This window comes from Sprattus sprattus, assembly GCF_963457725.1.
Source record: "Sprattus sprattus genome assembly, chromosome: 12".
NCBI classification, from domain to species: Eukaryota; Metazoa; Chordata; class Actinopteri; order Clupeiformes; family Clupeidae; genus Sprattus; species Sprattus sprattus.
Window position 1 is genome coordinate 6,602,533 of NC_137910.1, and position 24,435 is coordinate 6,626,967.

A 24,435-nucleotide genomic window follows, 5' to 3' on the forward strand; every position below is an offset into this window, starting at 1 on the left:
CCTGAAGACAAACTCTAGTCAGCTCTGACTTTGTGCAGAGGAGAGTCACACACACACACACACACACTCACACACATAAAAAAAATCAGGGGAAAACCTTAGGCAGGATTTAATGGCCAAGCAAGGTCGCCTTCCCCTGCCTGTTGCCTTTGATTGCTGGGCCGTGTGTCCTCCCACTCACGCTCACTGACACACGGAGACATGAGTCTGTTATGCTAGTGTCCTTCTTCCACCTGCTCCTCCGACGCTCACGCCAGCTGATCCAGCGGGCAGACACTACTCATCTCGCTTGGCCGTCACTGAAAGAAAAAGGAGAAAAAGAAGAGGGGAAAATGAGAAGGGTGCTACAACCACAAAGCGTTTAATACAGCGCCTCACCCCCCCACGCCCCCCCCCAACCCCCCCCCCACCCACTCACCCACCTCCCTTCTGTAAAATGAAAAATAATCATGGTCACGGAGTCACCGTTAATACCAAGGACAAAAGGGGGCAGCCATGTAGGACAGACGCTCGGGCCAAAGTCAGAGTCTGTCAGACAGAACGGCAGGCAGACAGACAGTTCACTGAGTCAAGTGGCACCTCAGACGGTCACTGGGTCCATTCTGAGGGCCCGACAGGCTGGCTTACTTGACCAGGCTTGCCGACCCCGGCCCATCTTGGCTCAGCCTGGTCCGGTCCGGCGGTGTACAAGTCGCTCAGCCGAAAATATCAAGCCCTGCTGCTCCTGTCTTCCCCGGGCGGGAAGTACACTTACAGAATCACAGACGATTATCCACGTCATTAATTCTCCAATTTTAAGGCTGAAATAGCAGGCCCCTCAGCACAGACTGCTACCCCCAAATAACGGCCCAGTGCACCCGTTAACATATTGATGACTGGAGCAGGTAATTAAAATGTCTAGGAATGAAGGTGTTGACTAACCTATAAACCGCTTTTCAAAGGCGTTGCTCCAACACGAGTGTATTGGGGCTGAAGGCGGTAACGCTTTGTTTGTTGTGGTTGTTGGAGTATCATTGTTGTTGATTTTACTCTCTGTAAGTAAGTTACTTGACAGGTTTTAGTTGAGTTAACTTGAGAGCATCCTTTTAATTTGGACTGAAACTCGAATGCCACACCTGGATACCTGATTGCAAAAAAAATACATTTGATGGCAATATCAGAGGCAGAGGCCCCTATACTTTAGTTGCCGGCCAAAGGATGTGTTAAGACGGAGATTCATGTTTCAAGGGTGAATCTGGTGCTGTCGTTAAAAATGAGAAGACCGACCTCAGAGGGGATGAGACATGGGGGAGAGAGAAAGAGGGGATAGAGAAAGAAAGAAAAGAGAAAGAGAGAATGACGTGTTGGAGAGGCCGTGTTGTGTTTTTTTTTTTAAATGGTGATGGCACAATGCATGTTTTAATTTGAAGAGCTGAGGCAGGGAGAAAGGGGAGCCCCTTGTGTTGCAAATGTAATTGTTCCAGCGTCACGCTTGGGCTATCTAAAGGGCCTAGAGTCAGAGAGAAGAGACACAGCCGTGTGCATCCCAGTCCCAGAGGGAGAGTGGGAGAGAGAGGGAGAGAGAGAGGGAGAGAGGGAGAGAGGGAGAGAGGGAGAGAGAGAGAGAGAGAGAGATAGCGAGATAGCGAGAGAGAGAGAGAGAGCGAGAGAGAGGGAGAGAGGGATGGGGAGAAAGCTTGAGAGAGAAAGAGAGAGAGAGAGAGGGACGGGGAGGGGAGAATCATTGAGAGAGAGAGAGAGGGATGGGGAGAAAGCTTGAGAGAGAAAGAGAGAGAGAGAGAGAGAGAGGGACGGGGAGGGGAGAATCATTGAGAGAGAAAGAGAGAGAGAGAGAGAGAGAGAGAGAGAAAGACAGACAGAAAGACAGAAAGACAGAGAGGAGGAGGGGGGTGGTAGGGAGAAGAGAGAGAGAAAGAGAGACCGAGAGAGGTGGGAGGAGAGGAGATGTGGGAGAGAGGGAAATGGTTGAGAGAGAGAGAAGAGATAAACTAAAAGATGAGAGCAACTGCAAAAGGGATGCAAGAGGTCAAAAAGCAGGAGGGAAAACAGAATTGAAAAACTGAGTGATTCCTTTATCACACCCATCATCAAAGCTCTCTCCCCCTCCGTCTCTCTCTACTCTTTCTCTTTGTCTCACCCCTTCGTTCTCTCCTCTCCCTCTTTCTTTTTCTCTCTTTCCATCTGTTCGTCTGCCACCCTTCTGTCTCCTTGTTCGCCCATGTGCCCTGTCTCCCTCGTCTATTTCTCTTTTACTCCCTCTTTTCTTTTTCCATCCTCCTCTCTTTTTTTTCTCCATCAAGTATCATCTCAAGGTCTGCTAGGAGTGTATCGTGGCCGGAGAGAAATGGCAAGGTTGCGTCTGCACCGTCTCACAGTCCTGTATCTTATTTATTTTTTTACAGCTGATTGAGCCCAGCCGGAGGCCACCATCCCGTGGCCTTTCTCTGTGATTGCCTCGGACGAAAAAGACTTGTGCTGTCCGCACCGTTCCGCGACCGTATTGTGTGCCGCGCTGTTTCGTTATATCGGTACGGTGCGGGGGATTTGAATCATTCCAAGCTGGGAATCTTGAAAAGTCTTGAAAGTGCCATGAAAGTTTCAGAGGAGTTAAAGTGTTTGAGGGACCGATGGACCTGCATGTCCTTTAGGCTCACGGGACAGGATTCACAGCCGTGGCTCGGAATGAAAATACGTTTATAAATCGTAATGCCCTGAGCCAAAGCTTGGCACGGCATCAAATGAACCCTCCTGGCCATCCAACAGTTCTTGTATATAGTAATTCTCCTCACTAAAAATATATCAACACACACACACACTCAACACACACACACACACACACCCAACACACACACACACACCCACACACACACACACACACACACACACACACACACACACACACACACACACACACACACACACACACACACACACAAACACACACACTCTCTGGCATGCTTTGTTTTGATTCTGCAGTGCTTCATTTGCGTAATCCAATTCAAAGAGTCAAAGTCTCCGCCAAAGGACAGTCATAGAAAAGATTCTAAAAGAAAAGACACACCTAAAGAATTTTGGGGAAAAACAGCACTAATGATTTCTGATTTTTTTCATCTATTAACCCTGAAAGTCTATGTTCCCTCCTCCTCCTCCCCCCTGTCTGAGTTGGTGGGGTGGAGTGTGTGTGTGTGTTTGGAGGTGGTGGGGGGTGCTTTTGTCTGCCATGTGGGCCTTCAGTCAGCCTGTTTCCCCTGATGTGGATTCATCTGCCCCCTGACCAGGGGAAAGGTCCTCATTGCCACTAATGGCCTCTCATTTACATCTGTTTCATCCTGCTTTTGGCTTCCTGCTTGATTGGGCCTGGCCAGTGCAGGCCCAGAGCTGTATACAGCGCTGTGGAAGAATCCCCTACACTCTGAAAGCAGCTGAAGGCACAACTCTTATGCAGCCTCTGTTGCACTTCTATAAAAACTCTTAAGAAATACTATTGTCCTTAATTCTTTTAGCACTTATCATGCAAAAGTGAAGGGTTATTATTTTGGGCTATTTTTTTTTTCTTTCCCCCCCACCCTCTGTAATCAATTGAATTTTAACTGCTGTGAGGTTGAATTGAAGCCTTATTTGATGGGCGCTTGGGGTAAAAGCATTTGCCAAATCACTAAATGTAAAATTTTAATGTGAAATGTAAATAAGTGAGGAGACAATGACAACGCCTTACTAAGAGGCTTCACCATGAACAATGCTAAAGAAAGCTTAGTCAGTGTGTCAATTTACTGGATACAGCCTCTGTCCTGCTATTAACAACAGTCCAGAAGAAAAGCTGGGCTCAACCTTGACATTTTGATGTGCGTGCCTCCATTTGTTTAGCAACAGCAGATTGATAGCGGATGATATTTGTTTAAGCTAACAAGTGCTGGAGCCCCGGTTTCAAAGAGAGTATCGAATGCCCCCTCAGTCAGTGAGACCGTCTGAGCTGACAGCCACCCATGCAATACTGACGAGTGCTTACGTCCACATCAGGGTACATCAGATTGAGATTTTGTGCTGGGCTAGGAAACCTAATATGTGTAGTAGACAGCAGGCCTGTGCCCGTGTCTACCTTAACGATCACTCCAGTCATTCGGGGTGGTCAGGTATTGTACCATCATCATTTGTCCTCCTGACAAATATGTGTTGGGTCCCCATCTGTGACAACAGAACGGGCCTGACGTGTTTGAGTTTATGTATGTATATAGATCCATATTTAATGATGGGATTGTCAAGGGTGATAGAGGGTGTGTGACTGCCAAGAGAGCATGAGAGATAACTGCTGGGCTGACGGGCAAACCCATTGGCCTTGAGGGAACAGAGAGTGCAGTTGAGCTGACGTTAGACACGGTTTATTTGCTTTTGTCCACCTATTCCGTTTTTTGTTTGTTTCTTTTCTCTCTGGACTAGTGCTAGTTTGCCGTAAAGGTGACGTGTGTGTGTGTGTGTGTGTGTGTGTGTGTGTGTGTGTGTGTGTGTGTGTGTGTGTGTGTGTGTGTGGTGTGTGTGTGTATTAGAGTGTGAGATTAATAGTCGGCTCAGCTAAATTGTTTCCTGTAATGCCAGACCACTGCTGACAAGATGGGACTTGTTGAGTGTGTGAGACTCTATCCTGGCCAGGGGAAACTCTAGCCCTGAGTGTGCACCAGGTTACACCCCAGCAAATCAATCGTCCTCTGCAGACTACCGCCACCCACCCACCCACCCACGCAGCCTCCCCCATCGCCCCCCCATGCCTTTGATGTGAAGTCTTCCCTCACCCTGATACAGGTCGATAAGCCTGCTTGGTCTCGAAGGCTTCTGGAAAGGGAGCCCCCGTGTCCACAGTTTCCAGATTTAGCAAAGAAGCACTCCGATGTGCTGTGCAATGAAAATACAAAATAAACTTAAATCACTTCAGAGAAACAGATCAGAGAATCAGTGCATTGTGTGATACATGCTGTATTAGTGTCTGTCAAAAGATTGCATCTACTGGCATGACTGAACCGAGAACTGAGAGGTTGTGGTAATTTAGAAAATAAGAAACATTCATGAATTCCTGGCGGGTAGAAATGTATCCATCGAAATAATTGTATTCATAATTTTCTTTTGACGGACTTGGATTAGCCTACCATGTATTGACACTGATTCACCAAACCCTCAATGTATATGCACAGTTTGCCAATTTGATCTGATTGTGACTATATGGCTATATACCATTCTATGGCGCATACCATGCAATTTCAACACATTCAAATTTGTGAAAGAAATCAGTTTAAAAATGAACAGTTATGAGGTTGCTCGGACCAAAGTAAAAGACCTGCTCTAACTTCTGACCAAAGCACCGTAGTTGATCTCTCCTGGTTCTGTCAGACATAACGTAAATAATATTTTCCCATCATTAAAGTTAATTCATAGTTCTCAAAAGCATATACAACCATTTAATGGTAAAGCTGAACAGGCCTCAAATAGGCCTACCAGGACTCATTGGAGAGAAGTTGAGTTTTGAGAAATGTGTGTATCGTCTACTTCAGGGATGTAGACTACAAGTAGTTGAAGCATGACATCACAGAGAAGTGCCCGGCATTGCTCTCTTTCACAAGACTGCCCCCTAGCCAAGTTTCAACAGCAAACTGGACTCTTTCAGAGCAGACCCCTTTGTCGACCATCTTCTTTCATTATGTTTGCATAAACCATGTTGTGCTAAGGCATTTTTTTATGCATTAGAGGAAGTACGTGACGATAAGAATAGATTTGCATGATCTTTATCCACTTTCAGTTCAAGTGGTCGATCACCAATTCATAGATCCCAAGTGACGTCACTGTGTCTAAGCGCCGCCATCTTTGTGACCTAAAATCTAGCTGAGCGCCATTCACAACATAGACACAGTCGGTCCAAACCCACAGAAAGTTAAAAATGCCCGGCATATGTTGTGCTGATGGATGCGACACTAGTAGCGAAAATAACCCAAATAAACAATATAATTGTATACCAAAAGATTTAGATCGGCGGAATAAATGGTTAGCTATAAATGGTTGGCTGCAAATTAGAAGAGACAAGTAGCAACCGCTAACCGATTGTACAATCAACACTTTGCATTTTCCTGCACCACTATCCATGGAGATGTTGATTTTGTGTTCAGAGCCTGGGAGTGACTGACATGTTAAGTGAAATTCAGCACGTTACTACAATCGTGAACAATTGCTGTGCCTTATCAGAGCTAAACTCTCCTGACTAAGCTAGTGTGCTAATAGTTAGCATACTGCTAGCGAACTTTACTAAAGACTTTAGCTACACCTAGCTAGCCCACATTGGCACTCTAAACCACCACTAAAACAAATCGGTTGATAACCGCTGTTTGAGTAACGTACATGTCCTGTGATGACATACATGTGTGTTGTCTCCAGATGCCATTTATTGCCACAATCTCTGTGCCTTATCAGAGCTAAACTCTCCTGACGTAAGCTAGAGCGCTAATAGTTAGCGAACTGCTAACGAACTTTAAGGCTCGGCTGTAGCTACACCCACATTTGGCACTCTTAACCACCACTAAAATATATCGGTTGATAATCGCTGTTTGAGTAACTTAGATGTCCTGTGATGACATACATGTGTTTTGCCTCCAGATGCCATTTATTGGTGTCGTTCACCCATCCTGCAACTGCATATTGATATGCATCTCTTAAGCCTTCAGGCTAGCTCCGGTGTATGGGGGTGGCTTGTGTACAAGAGAAATGTATAAGTCGGGAAAAGACAGTTGTGGCAGACGTTTTGCAGACTTTAAGGGGCAAAATTAAGTTGACGGTAGTCAATATGGTTCGCAGCCAATAATCGATGTTTTTTCTAAATATCGCCGTCTTTCTGCCACATTCAGATGTGCTCTTAGTCATGACTGTTCGCTAGCTAACTATGAAAGCTAACTTACTAAACACTGGAATTAGAAAATACTACTTTTAAAAAGTTTAAATTTGAAGAGCCTATCAATAGAAAACAATACAGTTAATATATAACCGTTATTTTTATTATTATATGATTACTATATATTATTATGTATGGCTTACAAGCTACTATTGGGTACAAAAACCGTATAATACAATGGGAATACTGGTTGAGTTGGTCACAAAGATGGCGGCAGGCTTCACGGAAGTGACGTCTTTGGGACCCATGAATTGGGTAAATGTAAATGATGGGATTTGGATTCTGTTTTCAAGTTTGAATTTGAGTGTGCTGGCAGCTCCGTAGGCTGTTTGTATATGGGCTGGATAAGTGGTACATCCGTCCTTATACCTATCCACATGAACTGGGCTAGATAAGTGGTACATCCGTCCTTATAGTACCTATCCACATGAACTGCTGCTCAGTGAGGTTGACTTCCTTGTTCACTCCACCTCTAAATGCAGATTCATTTCCGCATGAACAGACAACAATGTTTTTCTTTCTCACGTCTCCCTCCATTTTAAGTGTCAACCTGCTTGTTGGACTACAGCCCACTGGGCACCACAGATCACAGAGGCCCTAAGTCACTGAGTGCCCAAAATGCCCACCGGTATGGAGAGTGAAGGGGACAAGGGTCAGCCAACGGTTGCCTGCCTCCCTGCCTGCCCGCCCGCCCGCATGTCGGCATCAAAGGGCTCGGGCACACAAAGCCCCAGTGGTGGCTGGGGGCCGATGCTGACCACTCCAAAACTGGAGGGAGTGGGCAGTTAGGACGGAGTCGGGGGGGCAGTCGGGGTGGCAGGGGTCCGGGAGAGCGAAAAGAGAAGCAGCCCCGAGGAGAGGTGAGAAAGGGTCATTTTGTTTTCTGACAGGGGGTCCGTGTTTTTTGTCCCGAACTCGTCAAGCACAACCGCCGAGATGTTGCTGGGGCCGTGTCTTTTCAGACGCTCAATAGGAGGATAGCTGTTAGATGAGCCAACCCAACACCCCCCCCCCCCCCCCAACCCCCACCCCCAAACCCTAACCCTCTCCGAATCGCCACTCTCGCTCCCAGTGGCTGGAGCGTGACCCCTGACCCTGGGTATCAAAGTACAGCAAGACACCCCTCCCTTCATACCCCCACCCCCTGCCTCCCCCCCCTTCACCACCCGCCACGGTCCCACGCCACACCCCTGCCTTCAGTCGTTCCACCCCACTCTGGAAGAGAAGAAAATGAAAAGGAAGACGAAGAGAAAGAAAAGATCCCACGTCTTTCACTCTTGCCTCTCTCTCTCTCTCTGTCTCTCTCTCTCTCTCTCAAGCTGGGCCGTGTCTCAGGAGTCAAGAATTCAATTTGTCTCTGTGTGTTTTATGGGAAAAGAACGAGAGAAAGAAAAAAAAGACCAAATGAACGAGGGAAGAAATGAATTGAAAAGAAAGAAGAAAGAGCAAGGGAGCGAGAGAGAAAAAGAAAGAGGGCCGTTAACAATAAAGCGATAAGGCACAGGGTGTGCATTCCCACACGTTAACTACAGGGCACCGCGCCGCTCTGAAAAGGCCGGCGAGCGGGAGGCTCTGACTGGGACGACAGGTGGTGTCTCGTCTAATTGCAGCCAATCTGCCCCCTTCTCCGCAGGCCCTCCAGAAGCACACCATTACAGTGCGGCCCCATGCAGGTGTTGCCCCACCGAACACGCTCGCCATGGAAAACTTTTGTTATCCCCCTGAAAAAAAAAAAAAAAAAGCCACGATTCCCCCCTCGGAACCCCTGTGAGGCCGTGGGTAAATGCAATTCGAGGAATTTTTGGCCGTGCAGATTCCAGTCACTACGATCTTCGTAGCATTTGGGAATGCTTTTTTTCTGAAGCAAACACAGCGTGGAAAGGAATCTGCATTAGGGGCAGCTCTCTGAGGCAGGTGTCGTGTAGGAAGTCCTTCAGGAATGCAGAGGTGCTGCTAGCATGTTCGTTTCTGTTATGGTCACACTTTCAATGCTGTATTACTCTGTTTAGGAACTGCACCGCTCCACGGGAACTAGGCTGCAGCAAATGTATTGTTTTTGCATGGATGGTGAGCACCCAGACAGATCAATATGCTGGAAATGTGTATTATGATGCACCCTAACGGGAACCCAGCATTGTCTTCTTCTAGTCATTACACAAAACAGCTCACAAGAGGTGGATTTTCCTACACTGGCAGAGCATTTAATTCTTTTTTGTTTGTTTTTTTCCTGCCTGTTACTTAAATCGGTTAACTCCATGGTGCACTGGGGAAACAGTCCGAAGATCCGAAGTGAAACTGCACAAAGCTGCCATTCCCCACAAATGACGTTTTACAAGGGACAACATTTTCAGACAATGTCTCTGCAAAGTCTCACTTGAAAATAACACAGAACCATTGCGAGCAGCGTCATCGGCTTAGTAATTATCTGCAGCTCACAGCATCCCATTCACCATTGCATTGCCATTGTGTCATCGTGCGTGAGAGTGAAACAGGTGACTCAACAGCCAACAACTGCCCACATGTAAGACGCAAAGAATGCACAAATAAATATTTGGTGGAACATATTATTCTCTGTGAGAAACAGCAGTTTTTTTTGTTTTTCTTTTTCAGCAGCCTCCACTGTGTGTGTGTGTGTGTGTGTGTGTCGGGTGTGTGTGTCGGGTGTGTGTGTGTGTGTGTGTGTCGGGTGTGTGTGTCGGGTGTGTGTGTGTGTGTGTGTGTCGGGTGTGTGTGTGTGTGTGTCGGGTGTGTGTGTGTCGGGTGTGTGTGTGTGTGTCGGGTGTGTGTGTGTGTGTCGGCTGTGTGTGTGTGCGTCGGGTGTGTGTGTGTGTGTGTGTTTTTTGTCTAAATTGACACAGGGGCCGTTCCACTCGGATAAGCAAAAGGCTTGGAGCAGAATGTGGTTGTGACCCCAGACACAGAGGACGCGAAAAGGAGACCCAAAAGGTCCCCTGAACTGGGGTGTGAGCCACAGGGGGGTTCAACAGAGGGCTGGGAAGACAGGGGGACAGAGAGAGAGAAAGAGAGAGAGAGACTGACCCTTTCCCCTACTGCCCCCCACCTCAGGGCACTATAAGTACATCATAACCCCTCTTTTCAATCCAAACATATTTAGAGGTCTAGATAAAAGCACCTCTACAAACTAGATACATCCCCCCAGATAAAGACGGGGTCAAGCGAGACAAATTAACAACCCCGCCTGGACTGCCACAGACCTCTGTTGACAGACAGGCTGCTAGGATCAGGGTTAAACTCCCCTTTGAAATCCATATTTAGCACAGGGTTTGCCAGCCATGGGGCTCATTTGTCTTGGACGTACGTTGTGGATTTCTGTTTTTAATGGAATTGTTTTGTTAGTGTGGACATGCATTTTTGTCCTGTTTTTATTTTGGATTAGGGGGATTAATAGTGTGAAAATAAAATAAAAATCTTCACTGTTAATGTTAGGAAAAGCGGGAAGAGTTCGGCATCATATGTTGATTTAAAGTAGTTCCTTTGTTGATTTTGTGGGTGTTTTGAAAGGCAGAATTATCTTTGTATGTGTGGTTTTTCGGATGTGTGTCTTGTACCAAAGGTTGGTATTTAAATAAAGTTTAAATACCCTCTAGGTGAAGTGTCAGCCTTGTTTAGGCCACTAATCAAGAAGGTGGAACTTGAATTACAATGTTAATTCATTGAAATACTGAAAGCATCCATTGCCTTTAGGATCGTGAGAATTTTTGAAAGTTGTATGATTTTGTCAATTTACAACAATGTAGCAAAGCAACATTTTGACCTGTAGACACCAAATGTTTATTTGGATTCTAAACGGATCTGTTGGACCAATGGCAAAAACGCCCATAAATACTTCATCAAAAAAAAATCCCATCATAAATTTCTAAATTACAAACAAGATTGAAATGTGTTTACTGGTGGGTGGAAAAAAAAACTGTAATATGTGTTACATTGTTAATATCTTGGAATGATCCAAATGATGTGTTTGTAGTGGTGGTCCTGGGAAAAGTGAAAAAAAGCGGGCAGGAAGGGGGGAGAGGGGTGGGGGGTGGGGGGGGGGGGTGGAGAAAAGCACGACCCAATATGTGCGGTCGCTTGTGTTGGTTTGGCCCTAACAATGTTGTTACTGTTGGATGGTCTGTTCTCAGCAGGGGCTGAATCAAAGTTTGTGTGACCCCGGCACTAATTTCATGCTACACAGTACCTCGAATAATGATGTCAGCTGATGAGGTTACCAAAATGGTTGTGTTGGCGGTGAACCCCCGACATGTTCTAATGATATTGAGCCTGGCTGTGTTTTTGGGGCAGAGGGCTTGGTGATTTTAGTGCAGGGGGGTGTAGTTTGTTGTGTGTGTGTGTGTGTGTGTGTGTGTGTGTGTGTGTGTGTGTGTGTGTGTGTGTGTGTAGGGGGGTGCAATGGGGCTACAAGGTTAGTATCAGTGTGAAGGGGTGGGGGAAGGGATTGAGGGGAATAGAAAGGGGGGGGGGGGGGGTATATCAACCCCCCCTCCACCCCCCCAACCCCAACATGAGGCGAGATTGAGTCCATGACCTTTTGCAGCTATAATATCACTTAGACTCTCTTTCAGATCAATCAGCTCACATCTGATGACAGCTTGGGGGGGGGGGTGGGGGCTGGTGGAGGGGGGAGGTTGAAAAAAAAATGTATTTCATTGTGTCATTCTTATTTTTCCTTTCTTCTCTCCTCACTTACTTCACTTAAGTGACTGGACTCCACTCTTCCGCCCCCCCCCCCCACCAACCCCCCCACTCTCGCAGCGTTGCCCCGCCCTGATCGGACTCAGCGAGGGATATGTAATTGAAGTAATAGAGAGCAATAAGGGCTGGGAAGAGAAGAGAGCGTGGCCTTGCCCCTATTGTATCTTATGTCACAGGGAGGTTGGAGGTCACTGAGCCGGCATATTCTGCTAGGGCGCTGCCGCTTCATTGGGGCAAATGAGTTTACCCAACAGTAATTAAAATACCGGCCCAGGCCCGCCGGCTGAATGCGCCTGATGGCCCACCGCTAACCGGGTTGACAGCTGCCATGTCTGTCGCTGCCAATACGCCGTGGCCCTCAATGGGCGAACCAACCGAAGCCGCCGCGCGCAGCGAGCCGATCTTCTGTGCTCTGTTTTCTCCTGTCCTCCTCTCTCTCTCTCTCTCTCTCTCTCTCTCTCACTCTCACTCTCACTCTCACTCTCTCTCACTCTCACTCTCACTCTCTCTCTCTCTCTCTCTCTCTCTCTCTCTCTCTCTCTCTCTCTCTCTCTCTCTCTCTCTCTCTCTCTCTCTCTCTCTCTCTCTCTCTCTCTCTCTCTCACACCCTCACCCTCACTCTCACTCTCTTTCGTTTTCACTTCGGCTCTCATGCTGTTGCAGAGTTCCCCCTCCACTTTTTCCGCGTATCTCCTATTCTGTTTTCTACACTTTTGACTTGTATTCACGCCTCCTTTCTTCTTAGTTATTTAGTTCTCGTCTGTTCTGTTCTCGTCTCATCTCTTGCTGTCTGATCAGCCGCTTGCTTGGTGGTTGACTGGGTCGAACCACGGCTCCAGTTATCAGCCATGCAGCATCCCCTCATCATTCATCTGCACAACTGAAAATACACTCAGCATTTACTGCTACTCTGTGGCTGCGCTCTCTGCAGTAGCCTGGATCTAGTGTGAGTGTGTGTGTGTGTGTGTGTGTGTGTGTGTAAAAGTGTGTGTGTGTGTGTCCGGGTGTGTGTGTGTGTGTGTGTAAGTCACTGTGGCCCTCTTTTTCTTGCTAGGGTTTCAGGCCACACTAGAGCCCAGTCATTGCTTGTGTGTGTGTGTGTGTGTGTGTGTGTGTGTGTGTAGGCACAAGCTCATTCACAGAGCCAGGCTGTTAATTTGAGGCCACACTGGTATTCTATTGTGGGGCCCATTTCTATGGCGTGGGGGTGGGTGGGGGGTGGGGGGGGGGGAGGCAAGGCCTGCTCTAAGGCATGCTCCTCTCTCCTCTGTGCCGCTGAGAAAGCCTGGGAGAGAGAGGGGCCAGAGGCTTTGTGAGGCAGGTTAAGCAAGTTATGCTCTTAACTTTTCTTAATGAATTGACTTCATGTGTGTGTCTGTGTGTGTGTGTGTGTGTGTGTATGTATATGTTTGTGTGTGTGTGCGCGCGCATGATTGTGTGTGTGTGTGTGTTTGTGTGTGTGTGTGTGCGCATGATTGTGTGTGTGTGTGTGTGTGAGTGTGTGTGTGTGAGTGTGTGTGTGTGTGTGTGCGTGTGTGTGTGTGTGTGTGTGTGTGAGGAGGCAGAAGAACAGGGGGACGTTGGTGTATGTGTGTTATTTCTCCTTATGTTGGCTACACTGCATCATAAAGTAGACACAGACACTTGTTCTTTTTTCCCCTATCTGTATCTCTCTTTTCCTCTTTCTCTTATGCGCACACACTCACATCTGCACCCTTTCTCTCAGGGTCTGTCCACAGGACAACTGTGAAAAGGAAGTTTTGGTTAAAAAGGAAAACATTTGTTACACTTTGGCCTTTCGTCCACACGACAATTGTGTTTTTGGGGCCTTTTTGAAAATGATGATGACGACATGGCCCCAACTTTATCCAATCACGTTTTATTCTCAGTGAAGCTTCAGCTTGAGCTCCACCCTCCAAAGCCTCCACCACGAATAAATAGAAAATCTATTTCTGATTGTCAGACACATCATGGTTATCAGCCATCTTCTTCTATTTCAACAAGGCAGACATCTTCTTTTGACGCGGCTTTTGACACGGCCATTGGCTTTTTTATATATATATATAAAAAAAAAGCCAATGGCCGTGTCAAAAGAATTTCTCCAGTGACGTGAACTTACTCTACTAACGGTTGCTAGAGCGGTTGCTAGAGCAACTGTTAGTAGAGCAAGTTCACGTCACTGGAGAAATTCAGTCGGCCCAAACCACGATTTGCTGATGTTGACAAATAAACGGATTATAGTATTTATCTCGTCCCTTGGTGCCATTGCTTTGATAGTAGCAGTAGTTGAGTTAACTAAGTGAGTTGTTTAGTGGTTTAGTTAATCTTAGAGTAGTTGTAGGCTATAACTTGAAGCCATAGGTTATGCGAAACAAATTGTGTGTGGATGAGGATGAGCTCTCTAAATGGTGTTGTATGGCTGAGAAACGTTTTGAAAACGCAAAGGAAAATAGTTGTTTTCAAAACATTTCCGTTGTCATGTGGACGGCCCCTCAGACTCCGTGCTGGAGTACATCTCCCTCCTTCATTGTTAGCGCTGCGGCTAAGCCTGGAGACACCCAGGGAGTGAGTGTGTGTGTGTGTGTGTGTGTGTGTGTGTGTGTGTGTGTGTGTGTGTGGGGAGGCAGAGGGACCCAGCAGGACACTGTGTGTGTGACACCCAGGGAGTGGGGAGGCAGAGGGACTCAGCAGGACACTGTGACAATACCTGTCTGCATTCCTGGCCTGTGCTGGGCTATGCTGGAAGGACAGCCTTTGTGCCCCTCTCCTCCACACACACACGGGCACACATACACACACACGCTCACACACACACACACACACACGCTCTCACACACACACACACACACACACAAACACACAATGCAGGGAGCGGTCATAGCACCAGCACAGCAGTCCCAAGACCCAGCCCCGTCCTTAGTCTATCCGCCCAGGAGGCCTTAATCTGCACAGATCAGACAGAGAACTTAAAGCAAAGGCATCCACACGCAGTGTGTCTGTGTGTGTGTGTGTGTGTGTGTGTGTGTGTGTGTGTGTGTGTGTGTGTGTGTGTGTGTGTGTGTGTGTGTATGTGTATATGTCCGTGTGTCCGTGTGTGTGTGTCCGTGTGTGTGTGTGCGTGTGTGTGCGTGTGCGTGTGTGTGGGTGTGTGTGCGTGTGTGTGCGTGTGTGTGTGTGTGAGAGTGTACACACACGATTGTGAACATCTGTCTGAAACCATGTGAGTGTAGAGTTGATGGAGGAAGGCAACAGTCATAAATTATGCAGGGATATTTACATCCTATATTCTATGTGAATGTTTATGTCCTTGGGTATACGTGTGACTGTTGCCTGCCTCCATCAACTCTAGACCCACATGGTTTCAGAGAGATGTGCACAATCGTGTGTTTACACTCTCACACACTCTCACACACTCAGACACACTCAGGCACTCTCACACACACACACACCCTCTCACACACACAAACACACTCTACACCCTCCCTTTTTCCTCGCCTGTCCTCGTCCATTGTGACCATCGCATATACCTTGGCGGCTAATTTCCACCTGTCACTCAAATCAAAGAGGGAGGAGACCCAAGTATTTTGGCTTCTTCCTCCTCTCTCTCTCTCCCTCTCTGTCCCTCCCTTTCTCTCCCTCACTCATTTTCTACTGGTATACAGGGAAGGTGAGTGTGTTGAGTTGAAGGTCAAGGCATGCTTCAATGAACGCCTCTGCACACACACAAACACAAACAGAACAACACACACAAACACAAACAGAACAACACACACACACAGCCTGACTCCTGTCACTGCTCGAATGCATAGCGAGCCCACACAGGGTCTCATTCTGAACTTTGTCTATTGGCCTTTTTCACACCATGCTCTACTCACCTGTGTCATCTATTCATGTACTGAAAGTTGAAAGAGCAATATCGTGTGCTTCATCAGTTGTGTCACAGATGCCTAAAGTGGGAGCCTTCACCCCTGTAACTCTTTGAAAGAATTTAAGTAATGTGCGGTTTATTCCATCTTTCATCTTCATCAGCAGTGTGTTATGGCATACACATAGATTTTTAATACCGTTAATGTTTATTTTTTTTATTTTTTATAAATCAGTACAGACCGCAAAATCAGTATTTGTGTTATACTAGACTATGCATCACTGATGACTGAACCCTTTCATTTTTTTATCATCTGTTTTTGTTATTGAAGTGCCAGTGTTGGGTGTGACTGCTTTGGCTCATGTGTATGTAGGTACTGGCATGTACTTGTGTGGCCAGTGCTTAGGTCTTATTGTTGGCAGTACGACCCCAGTCCTTTTGAGAGTGAACTGAAGATGCCCTTTGGAGAGGACCCAGGGCAACAGCTGGGTTAGGAATTAGCCTTGCAGGGGTAGCATTTAATGCCCCGGAGGTGTTTTCCTGGTGGGCTGTGTGTGTTTGTGGGTGTCTGTGTGTGTCTGGGAGTGTGTGTGTGTCTGTGTGTGTGTGTGTCTGTGTGTGTGTGTGTGTCTGTGTGTGTGTGTCTGTGTGTGTGTGTGGTAAGGTCGGGTACGTGTGTGTGTGTGTGTGTGTGTGTGTGTGTGTGTGTGTGCTGACCACTCCCCTGTAAATCTCTCTCCCTTAGCACCTTTGTGACGGGGACGGCCTGCTGTGAAGACTCTACCCCTCTGCGCATCTGGGACACTGAGAGGTAAAGACCAACACAAAAACCCCACATCACACCACAACACAAACAATAAAGAAGAGCTTTTGGCCAAAAAGGCATTTTTTTTTTTTAGCTCATTTGACTTGGTATGCTGGTATGTGTTTATGTAAAGTAATGATTAATGAATTGTTCTTATTTGTCAGCTAGATTTTTTTTGCTTCTACATTTTTCTGAAAAAGGACTTTTTTTTTGCACTGTCCTCCATTGATTTCATGGGAATTTGCTCTCAAATGAACGTAACGCCATACATAGCTCTTATGTCATAATTAGTCAATGGATGTTAATTATTTTTCACACACCTTAATGAAGGATGTACTCTCAAGTCAACAACCAATAATAATCAAAGCAGGAGAGACCCAACTTTGAGAATGGCATTCATGATCAGTGTCCGTGTGTGTTGCGTCCTGTATTACTTAAAGATGCCGTCCTTCCCAATGAACTTGCACATGGATTTATCATATAATTTACTCAAGGTTGTCCTGATCTCTGGCTTCAGTCAGGAATCAATAAAAATGACCAAAAGAGCCAAAAGGTCATACTGCCTTTTAGTTTCAACATTTGTTTACAGTTTACAATATAACAAGAACATTGTTGTCTTGTAAAGAATACATTTTTAATACTGCATATCGCACACACCTTATATGATACGGACACCTAGTGAATCAAACCAGATAACTCAGTTAAAGTAAAGATTTGCCAGTACATCATCAGTGACCCGGTGTCGTACACCCTTTGTCAGGCTTGCTAGGACTTGGTCTCATTGAGAGAGAAAGGACATGTCAGTTCTGGGAAAAGGTCTGTAACACAATCTGGGATGTCTTGAGTGCTTTTCCGCCATTCTACCTTTTTGTGAAGTTTCACTCACAAAACAACTCTTTAACGTTACCCTCTCCGACACCGTTGGCTAGATGTTTTTTGAAAGTCGCGGGATTCTTTGGCGTTTGTCAGCATAATTGATCGCGGGGAGTGAAAGTAGAAACTTCTTTCTTTTTCCTTTTTTTTTTTTCAAAATGGATATAATGGCAGCTGTTGTTCCATTATCCCTCCAGTACCAGAAAATGTGCACTTTGGGAAGTTCAAAGGAGGCTTGAGAATTCCTGTCGTGAAAGCATGAGACTTTAACCTGATCCAACCTGACTTGCTTCTGTTCACCCAACTCCCCAACCCCCTCCAACAAACACACACACACACACTTACTCACAGAACACACACACACACACACACACTCACTCACACACTCACCCACACACACACACACATGTACTCACACACTCACAGAACACACACACACACACTCACAGAACACACACACACACACACACACACACACACACACTCACCCACACACACTCACACACACACACTCACCCACACACACACACACACACACACAATCACCTACACACTCACCCACACACACTCACACACACACACTCACCCACACACACACACACACACACACACACACACACACACACACAATCACCTACACACTCACAGAACACACACACTCACCCACACACACTCACACACACACACACACACAAACACACAATCACCCACACACTCACAGAACACACACCCACACACACACACACACACATACACCTTCTCGATGTGACTCACTTCAACACCTCACCTGTCCCAAAAAAGACAGGATGAGGAGAAAACTAGACAAAGGAGGAAAGAACTAAGAACACTTAAATGGATGACACCCGGCACTAAAACACTACAATGGCTCACTAGCTAACTCAGACAAGTGAGCATCACCACAAACGCTCCCTTGATCTTAGCCTGTGTCTGGCTACGTTCTCATCCTGCCCCACTAGCCTGTGGGTGCCTGTAGGAGACCTGAGCCCTGTTGACCCATCCAAACCATCCACCAGCGCTGCCCACTTCTCGTGGCATCTCTCTCTTCTGCTCCCGCTTTTCCCGCTTGGGAATAATGGTTTTCCAGCCAGCAGAGGTGAGCTGAGAGGGTGAAGGTGTGTGTGTGTGTGTGTGTGTGTGGGGGGGGGGGGGGGGTGGGGGTGGGGTGTGTGGATTAGGGGGACGGACAGATGGAGCTCTGAGTTTTGATCTCCGGAGCTCAGATAGCTGCTGACAGAATGACTGACAGCTCGTCTGGAAGGGAGCCGCTCAGGCAGATGCTCTTACAGTGGAGCCGGGACCACAGGCCTCCGAGCGCGACTGTGTCCTCTCTCTTTCTCTCTCTCTCTCACTCTCTCGCTCTCTCTCTCTCTCTCTCACTCTCTCTCTCTCTCTCTCTCTATCACTCTTTCTTTCTCTTTCACCTGCTTTTTAATACTCGGGGGTTCACGCTTTCCCTCTCGTTCTCACTCTTTTTCTTTTCCTTTGCTATTCTTTTCTTGCTCTCTCTCTCTCTCTCTCTCTCTCTCTCTCTCTCCCTTCCTTTCTTTCTCTGTGTGTCTTCCCTCCTCTGTCTTTCTCTTCTTCTGTGCAGACTCCCACAATCACTCTCGCAGCCTTGCCACCAATTAGGCTGACAGAGGCAGCAGCAGCAGCCAGTGTGCAGTCTCACACACTCACAGAACACACACACACACGCACACACACACACACACACACACACACTCACACGTTTGTGTCTGCGGTCATTTGTCAGGCCTTTTGTCAGCCACACTGTTCCTCCCGTTCTGACCGACACACAAATACATTTCGATGGGAAAAAATGTCCGAGGCACTCCGAATACAAAGGTTTTCCATGGGTGAAAAATAAGATAATGCTGATCACTTAAAAAACAAATGCGCCACTGGGAAGACAAAGATAAGCTCATACATACAGCGTAGTTCTGAGCGGTATGACCATACTTTTTTTCCTCTCCACTCTCGAGGTTTCTGAGGTAAGGCCTCACTAGCAATCAGGGACATTGTTTCTCTCTCTGCCTCTCCCTATTACTCTCTCTCTCTCTCACTCTCTCGCCCTCCCCCTCTCTTTTCCTTCTTTCTCCCCTCTCTCTTGTCCTTTGCAGGGGTCAGACACATCTTCCCATTTAGTGTTCCTGTCTGCTAATCAGGTCTACCTTGTGAGGTGAACAAAGGCCTCTTGTCGAGGGAGTGGGGAGGGGGTTCTGGGAACTGTAGGCCCAGGACCAGAAGGGACCCAAAACAAAACAAAACAAAAAAATAACTGATGAGCTTAGAGAGGGAGCGAGGGAAGAAGGAGAGGAAGGAGAGAGAGAGAGGGGCAGGGAGCGATGGAGCGATGATTACGTGTGTCTTCCCCCCTCTTCTCTCGCCCTCTTAAGCTGCTCCCAGACAGACCACCACCATCACCTCTCGCCGGCGACCTGCAGCACCCCCCCGGCTGAGATGGTGCATTAGCCCAGCGGCCTTTGATAGCAGGCCAGACATCAGTGCCGCCATCGCACAAACACAAACACCATTATGGCTCTGATGCGCCGGTGGCTGGGGCTGTTTTTCAGGCAGTTTTTCTGTGCGATGAGGAGGTCGAGATAAGCATGCGTGGTTCTCCCACTGCAGAGAGTGTGTGTGTTTTTTTGCTTTATGTGTATAATTAGGCGGTGCGAAAGTGAAGCAGACTCCAGGGTTAGTTTTTTTTCCCCTGTCGGATGTGTACAGGCAGCGTGCGCTACCAGACTAACGCGCAAACAATAGCACGCAAACATGACGAAACACGAGTCACTACCCAAGTACATTTTCTCAAGTACTCAAGTACATTTTTCACCGTTTTGACTCGTTTTTCTTTTCCCTCCTCTTTCTTCCAACCCTCTTATTCTCTCTCTCTCTCTCTCTCGTTAGTCGTGGCGTGTTGCGGATGAATTTGATGGCCTTGAGTGACATTTGTGCTCAGGGACAGTCTGCCCTCAAATGAAATGTCACTGTGCGCTTTAAGTACCCCTTTTCCCTCTCCAACTATGCACTAGGCAATGGTGACGATGAACGGACGCCATTCCAGAGGTTTCCGAAAAAATGCTCTTAGAGGCTTCCATGTTGCGCCTCAGACACAAACAACAAAAGCTCTGTGCGAATTTTAGTGCTCTTCCCCCCCTGTCTCTATCTGTAGTGGCTTTGTGAGTTAAGATATCGCTAAGCTAAGCCCCCTCAAAAGTTCATCTATTGACTCGTATATCATCTTATCCGCAAAGCGGTACACCCGAGAGAGGTTTGTGTCACTGTTACATCACATCAGATAAGAGCAAGCGGCTCGTTTTAAAGCCATCGCTAGTAGTGATCGCCACCGTTTGTTTGCTGTGCAATTACAGTGGGGAAAGAGAACATATCCCTGCCTATTGTCTGCTCGTTTGCTTTGGGTTGCCCTTCTGAGGGTCCCGACAAGGAGTGCTGACAGTTCGTATAACATGTTGGCTGAAAGATTCGGGCTGGGCTTTAGAAGGTGGCGTGTTGATGGGGAGGGGTTGGTGCAGATGTTATGTGATTGACGGATTGGGGGGGGGGTGTTTAGGTGGTGGAAGGAGGTATTTGGGGGGGGGGGGGGGGCGGGGGGTACGGCAATATGCCAGGAATACTCTTACCCTCATTTCCCACTGTTCCTCTTTAGTAGCTGCAGTGAGCAGGTATGAGGGAGATAGAGGGATTTGCAGAGAAGACATGATTGGGAAAGAGGGAGAAATGGAGGGAGGGAGGGAGAGAGAGAGGGGCATATTTTCCGACAGCTCTACACGCTCCCCAGCATTGTTGTCGGGGATGAAACTGTTACCACGGTGAGGGTACTTGGAGACCAGGAGACATCACCTGCAAAAACCACCAGAAGCTCGCCTGTCAAAACAGCTGCATCACAAAAGCCACCCAAGCATGTCGGATACGCCGCAATAAAGATTAGAACGGGACGCAGCTAGTCCGGGGCGGTCTGCCTGATCCCTTCAATCCTGTGGCTCTGGGCCCGAATAGAACGGCTGAACTTCTTTCTTTTTTTTTTTACCCAATCATTTTCAGTTTACTCACTTCACCACTCAAATTCAATTCAGTTCACTCAAATGAATCCATTGATTCATTCTTTATTGGTTCCCCAAACAGTAGCCGCAATTGACCATTAGAGGTCATGAATTATTAGGGAGACAAAGCAGCTCTCTTTCAGTGTTTGATTAAAAAACAGAGTGTGTTGCTTTACATTGACCTCTCTAATTGTCACCTCTTGTCTCCTGTGTTGAGCTGCCAGGGGTGAGAGAGAGAGGAGAGAGAGAAATGTAGCCATTCACCCACTTTCGGGGCTTTTAATTTGATTTTAAAAGCATTTGTGTTTTCCTTTGGCTTAGCAATGACTTCTTTTGTCTTTTGCTTCTTGGTAGCACAAAAGCCCCATGATCACCCATAGAGAGCGCTCCCACAAAGGTAGCACTTTTGGCAACACCCCCAACTTTTCAGCTGGGCCCCCCCTCGCGGATAAACAGCCGCAGAGAAAGCCCATCAAAGATTCACACAATTCCCCCTCCCCGGAATTCCAGGCATTCCTTGCTGAAAGAGGGGGTTAAATGTCTGAATTTGGCCCTAGTTGTGTTATACAAATTGCTATGTCATTGTTTTTGAGAGAACGCGTGTGGCATTTAAAGTTCCTTTTGTCCAGGCTCTCGCATTCCTTATAGGCTTCTTTTTTTTTCATGCCCTTCCCTCTTTTTTTCCGTGTGTGTGTGTGTGTGTGTGTGTGTGTGTGTGTGTGTGTGTGTGTGTGTGTGTGTGTGTGTGTGTGTGTGTGTGTGTGAGTGTGTGTGGCTCGGAAGTGCTGGAAGCTTAAATTGGTTGACGTGATGCGGGTGCTGTGCTGTGTCTGTTTGTTTTAGCGGCTGAAAACCTCAGCAGGAGCCTTTATGTACCTGTCTGACATCCTTTCAGGCCAAGGCCTGTTTCCCATAGGCGCCCGGTGCCAGTTCAGTCTCCATACTTAACCTTACAAGAGAGCCCACAGCACGCACACACACACAGACACACACACACACACACACACACACACACACACACAGACACACACACACACACACAGACACACACAGACACACACAGACACACACAGACACACAGACACACACACACACTCTCACACACACACACACACACACACACACACACACACACACACACACACACACACACGTTTTTTCTATGGCTTCAACACACATTCGTCGCGAGGCATGTGTGTTTATTATTGTGTGAATGTGTGGGTACATGTTTGTGTGTGTGTGTGTGTGCGCGTGTGTCTGTGTGTGTCCCAAATGGCACTAGAGAAAGTTAAGACTAGGTAACACCCCACCATTTTGGCCAATGGCTCCTGACCGTAAGTCATGACTAATCACTTACACAGACCATTATTTTTATTGGAAAATTGAGGCTTAACGGCCCTCCAGCAATGTCCATGTCAGGAAGAGTGCAAGGGGTCGCTCTGCTCATTAGGAACCTGTTTGACTAGAAGTGAGAAGTGATGGACCAGGATGTCCAGGAATGGGAGAATGTCAGGAAAGTTCCAGAATGTCACATGAGGACATTGCTGCTACAGTTAACTTACTAGTGTCAAAGTATTAGACTGCACTCTTTTTGATGCCATTTATGTCATAATTTCAGACTAATCCATGAATTGGTCAAATGCTTTATAACCTACATCAGAAATACAAGTACAATTTTAGTTATGTGTTTTTTAAACCCTAAGGTTATGTGGTTTTTACATCTTTAGGTGATACATTTATATTTTTGGCCTCACTCCATAGCATGACGTCCATCTGGAGACCATGCTGCCGTGCCTACTCTCTCTTCTGACATTCTTCAGTGCCGGCTCCTCACAGCCGTTTGAGTTCACTCACTAATTTGGTGTCCGCAGTGGCTTGGGTTGGAGTGTGAGCAGAGGTCACACAGGGTTAGGCTGAGCTGCTCCTGCCTCTGCTGCCTCTGCTGCCTCTACTGCCTCCACTCCCTCTGCTGCCTCTGCTACCTCTGCTGCCTCTGCTGCTTCCACTGCCTCTACTGCCTCTGCTGCCTCCACTGCCTCTACTGCCTCTACTGCCTCTGCTGCATCCACTGCCTCTACTGCCTCTGCTGACTCTACTGCCTCCACTGCCTCTACTGCCTCTGCTGCCTCCACTGCCTCCACTGCCTCTCTAGCCTCTACTGCCTCTGCTGCCTCCGCTGCCTCCACTGCCTCTCTAGCCTCTACTGCCTCTACTGCCTCTGCTTCCTCCACTGCCTCTCTAGCCTCTGCTGCCTCTGCTGCCTCCACTGCCTCTCTAGCCTCTGCTGCCTCTGCTGCTGCTTCTTTCTCCCCCCTTCACTTTCTCTGTCTGCGATCCCTTTCATAGCCTGCATGTATTTTCCAAGTACCTCTTACTTGGGTTATGCTGACCTTTCACCCCTTTAGGTGTCAAAATGACTGGACTTAAGACATCCACTCTTTGGCAATGTGCCGTGGTATGTGCATTTGCGGGTGCAGCTAAACACAGTCCAGTCCAGTCCAGCTGTTTAGTGCGGAGGCACGGTTTGAGACTGATTTGGACCATTGCCAGGCCACCGCTGTCTGGCTGATCTTGTGTGTGAATGTGCAGGAGAGAGAGAGAGAGAGAGGGAAAGAGGGAGAGAGAGAGAGAGAGGGAGAGAGAGAGAGAGAGAGAGAGAGAGAGAGAGAGAGAGAGAGGGAGAAATAGCTGTGGCTCTCACTGACCAGCATATAGATATGTGTCTTGGGAGGCTCCATTTTAGAAGATGACTAATGTCAGCCTTCATATTTGGAATGAATGTCACAACATTAAAAAGTAACAATTGAGATGCTGTTCTATTAACACCAGGCACAGATATCCCAGGAGGTAAGCCTGAATCCCCCTCCAATGGCAACAATGCGATGAAAAAAAGTAAAAGAAAACCATGAATACACAAATTGAATATGTAAGTTAGGAATTAAAACCGGTCAGTTAAGTGAAAGACTGTAAAAGCAATAGATCAGTACCTGTGAAAGACTTGATTTGATGATAGACTTCATGTGTATAATGAGACTTTGATTATAGACTTTATGTGTTGACATCCCAAGTGTACAACTTAAGGAAGAGAAACAACTGTGCCGTGTAATGTGCACAATGCATTTGACACTGACTCTCCCACTCCTCCCCCCCCCCCCCCCCCCCCCCCCCCCCC

At 47.2% G+C, this 24,435-nt stretch overlaps 1 protein-coding gene across 1 annotated transcript in view; it reads left to right on the plus strand.

Moving 5' to 3' along the window:
- Positions 1–24,435, plus strand: part of fbxw4 (F-box and WD repeat domain containing 4) — a 64,648-nt gene that overhangs the window by 5,919 nt on the left and 34,294 nt on the right. The window contains exon 6 of the mRNA XM_080848387.1: positions 16,246–16,311. Within this exon, the coding sequence (XP_080704513.1) occupies positions 16,246–16,311 (66 nt within the window). The remainder of the gene's footprint in view (positions 1–16,245; positions 16,312–24,435) is intronic.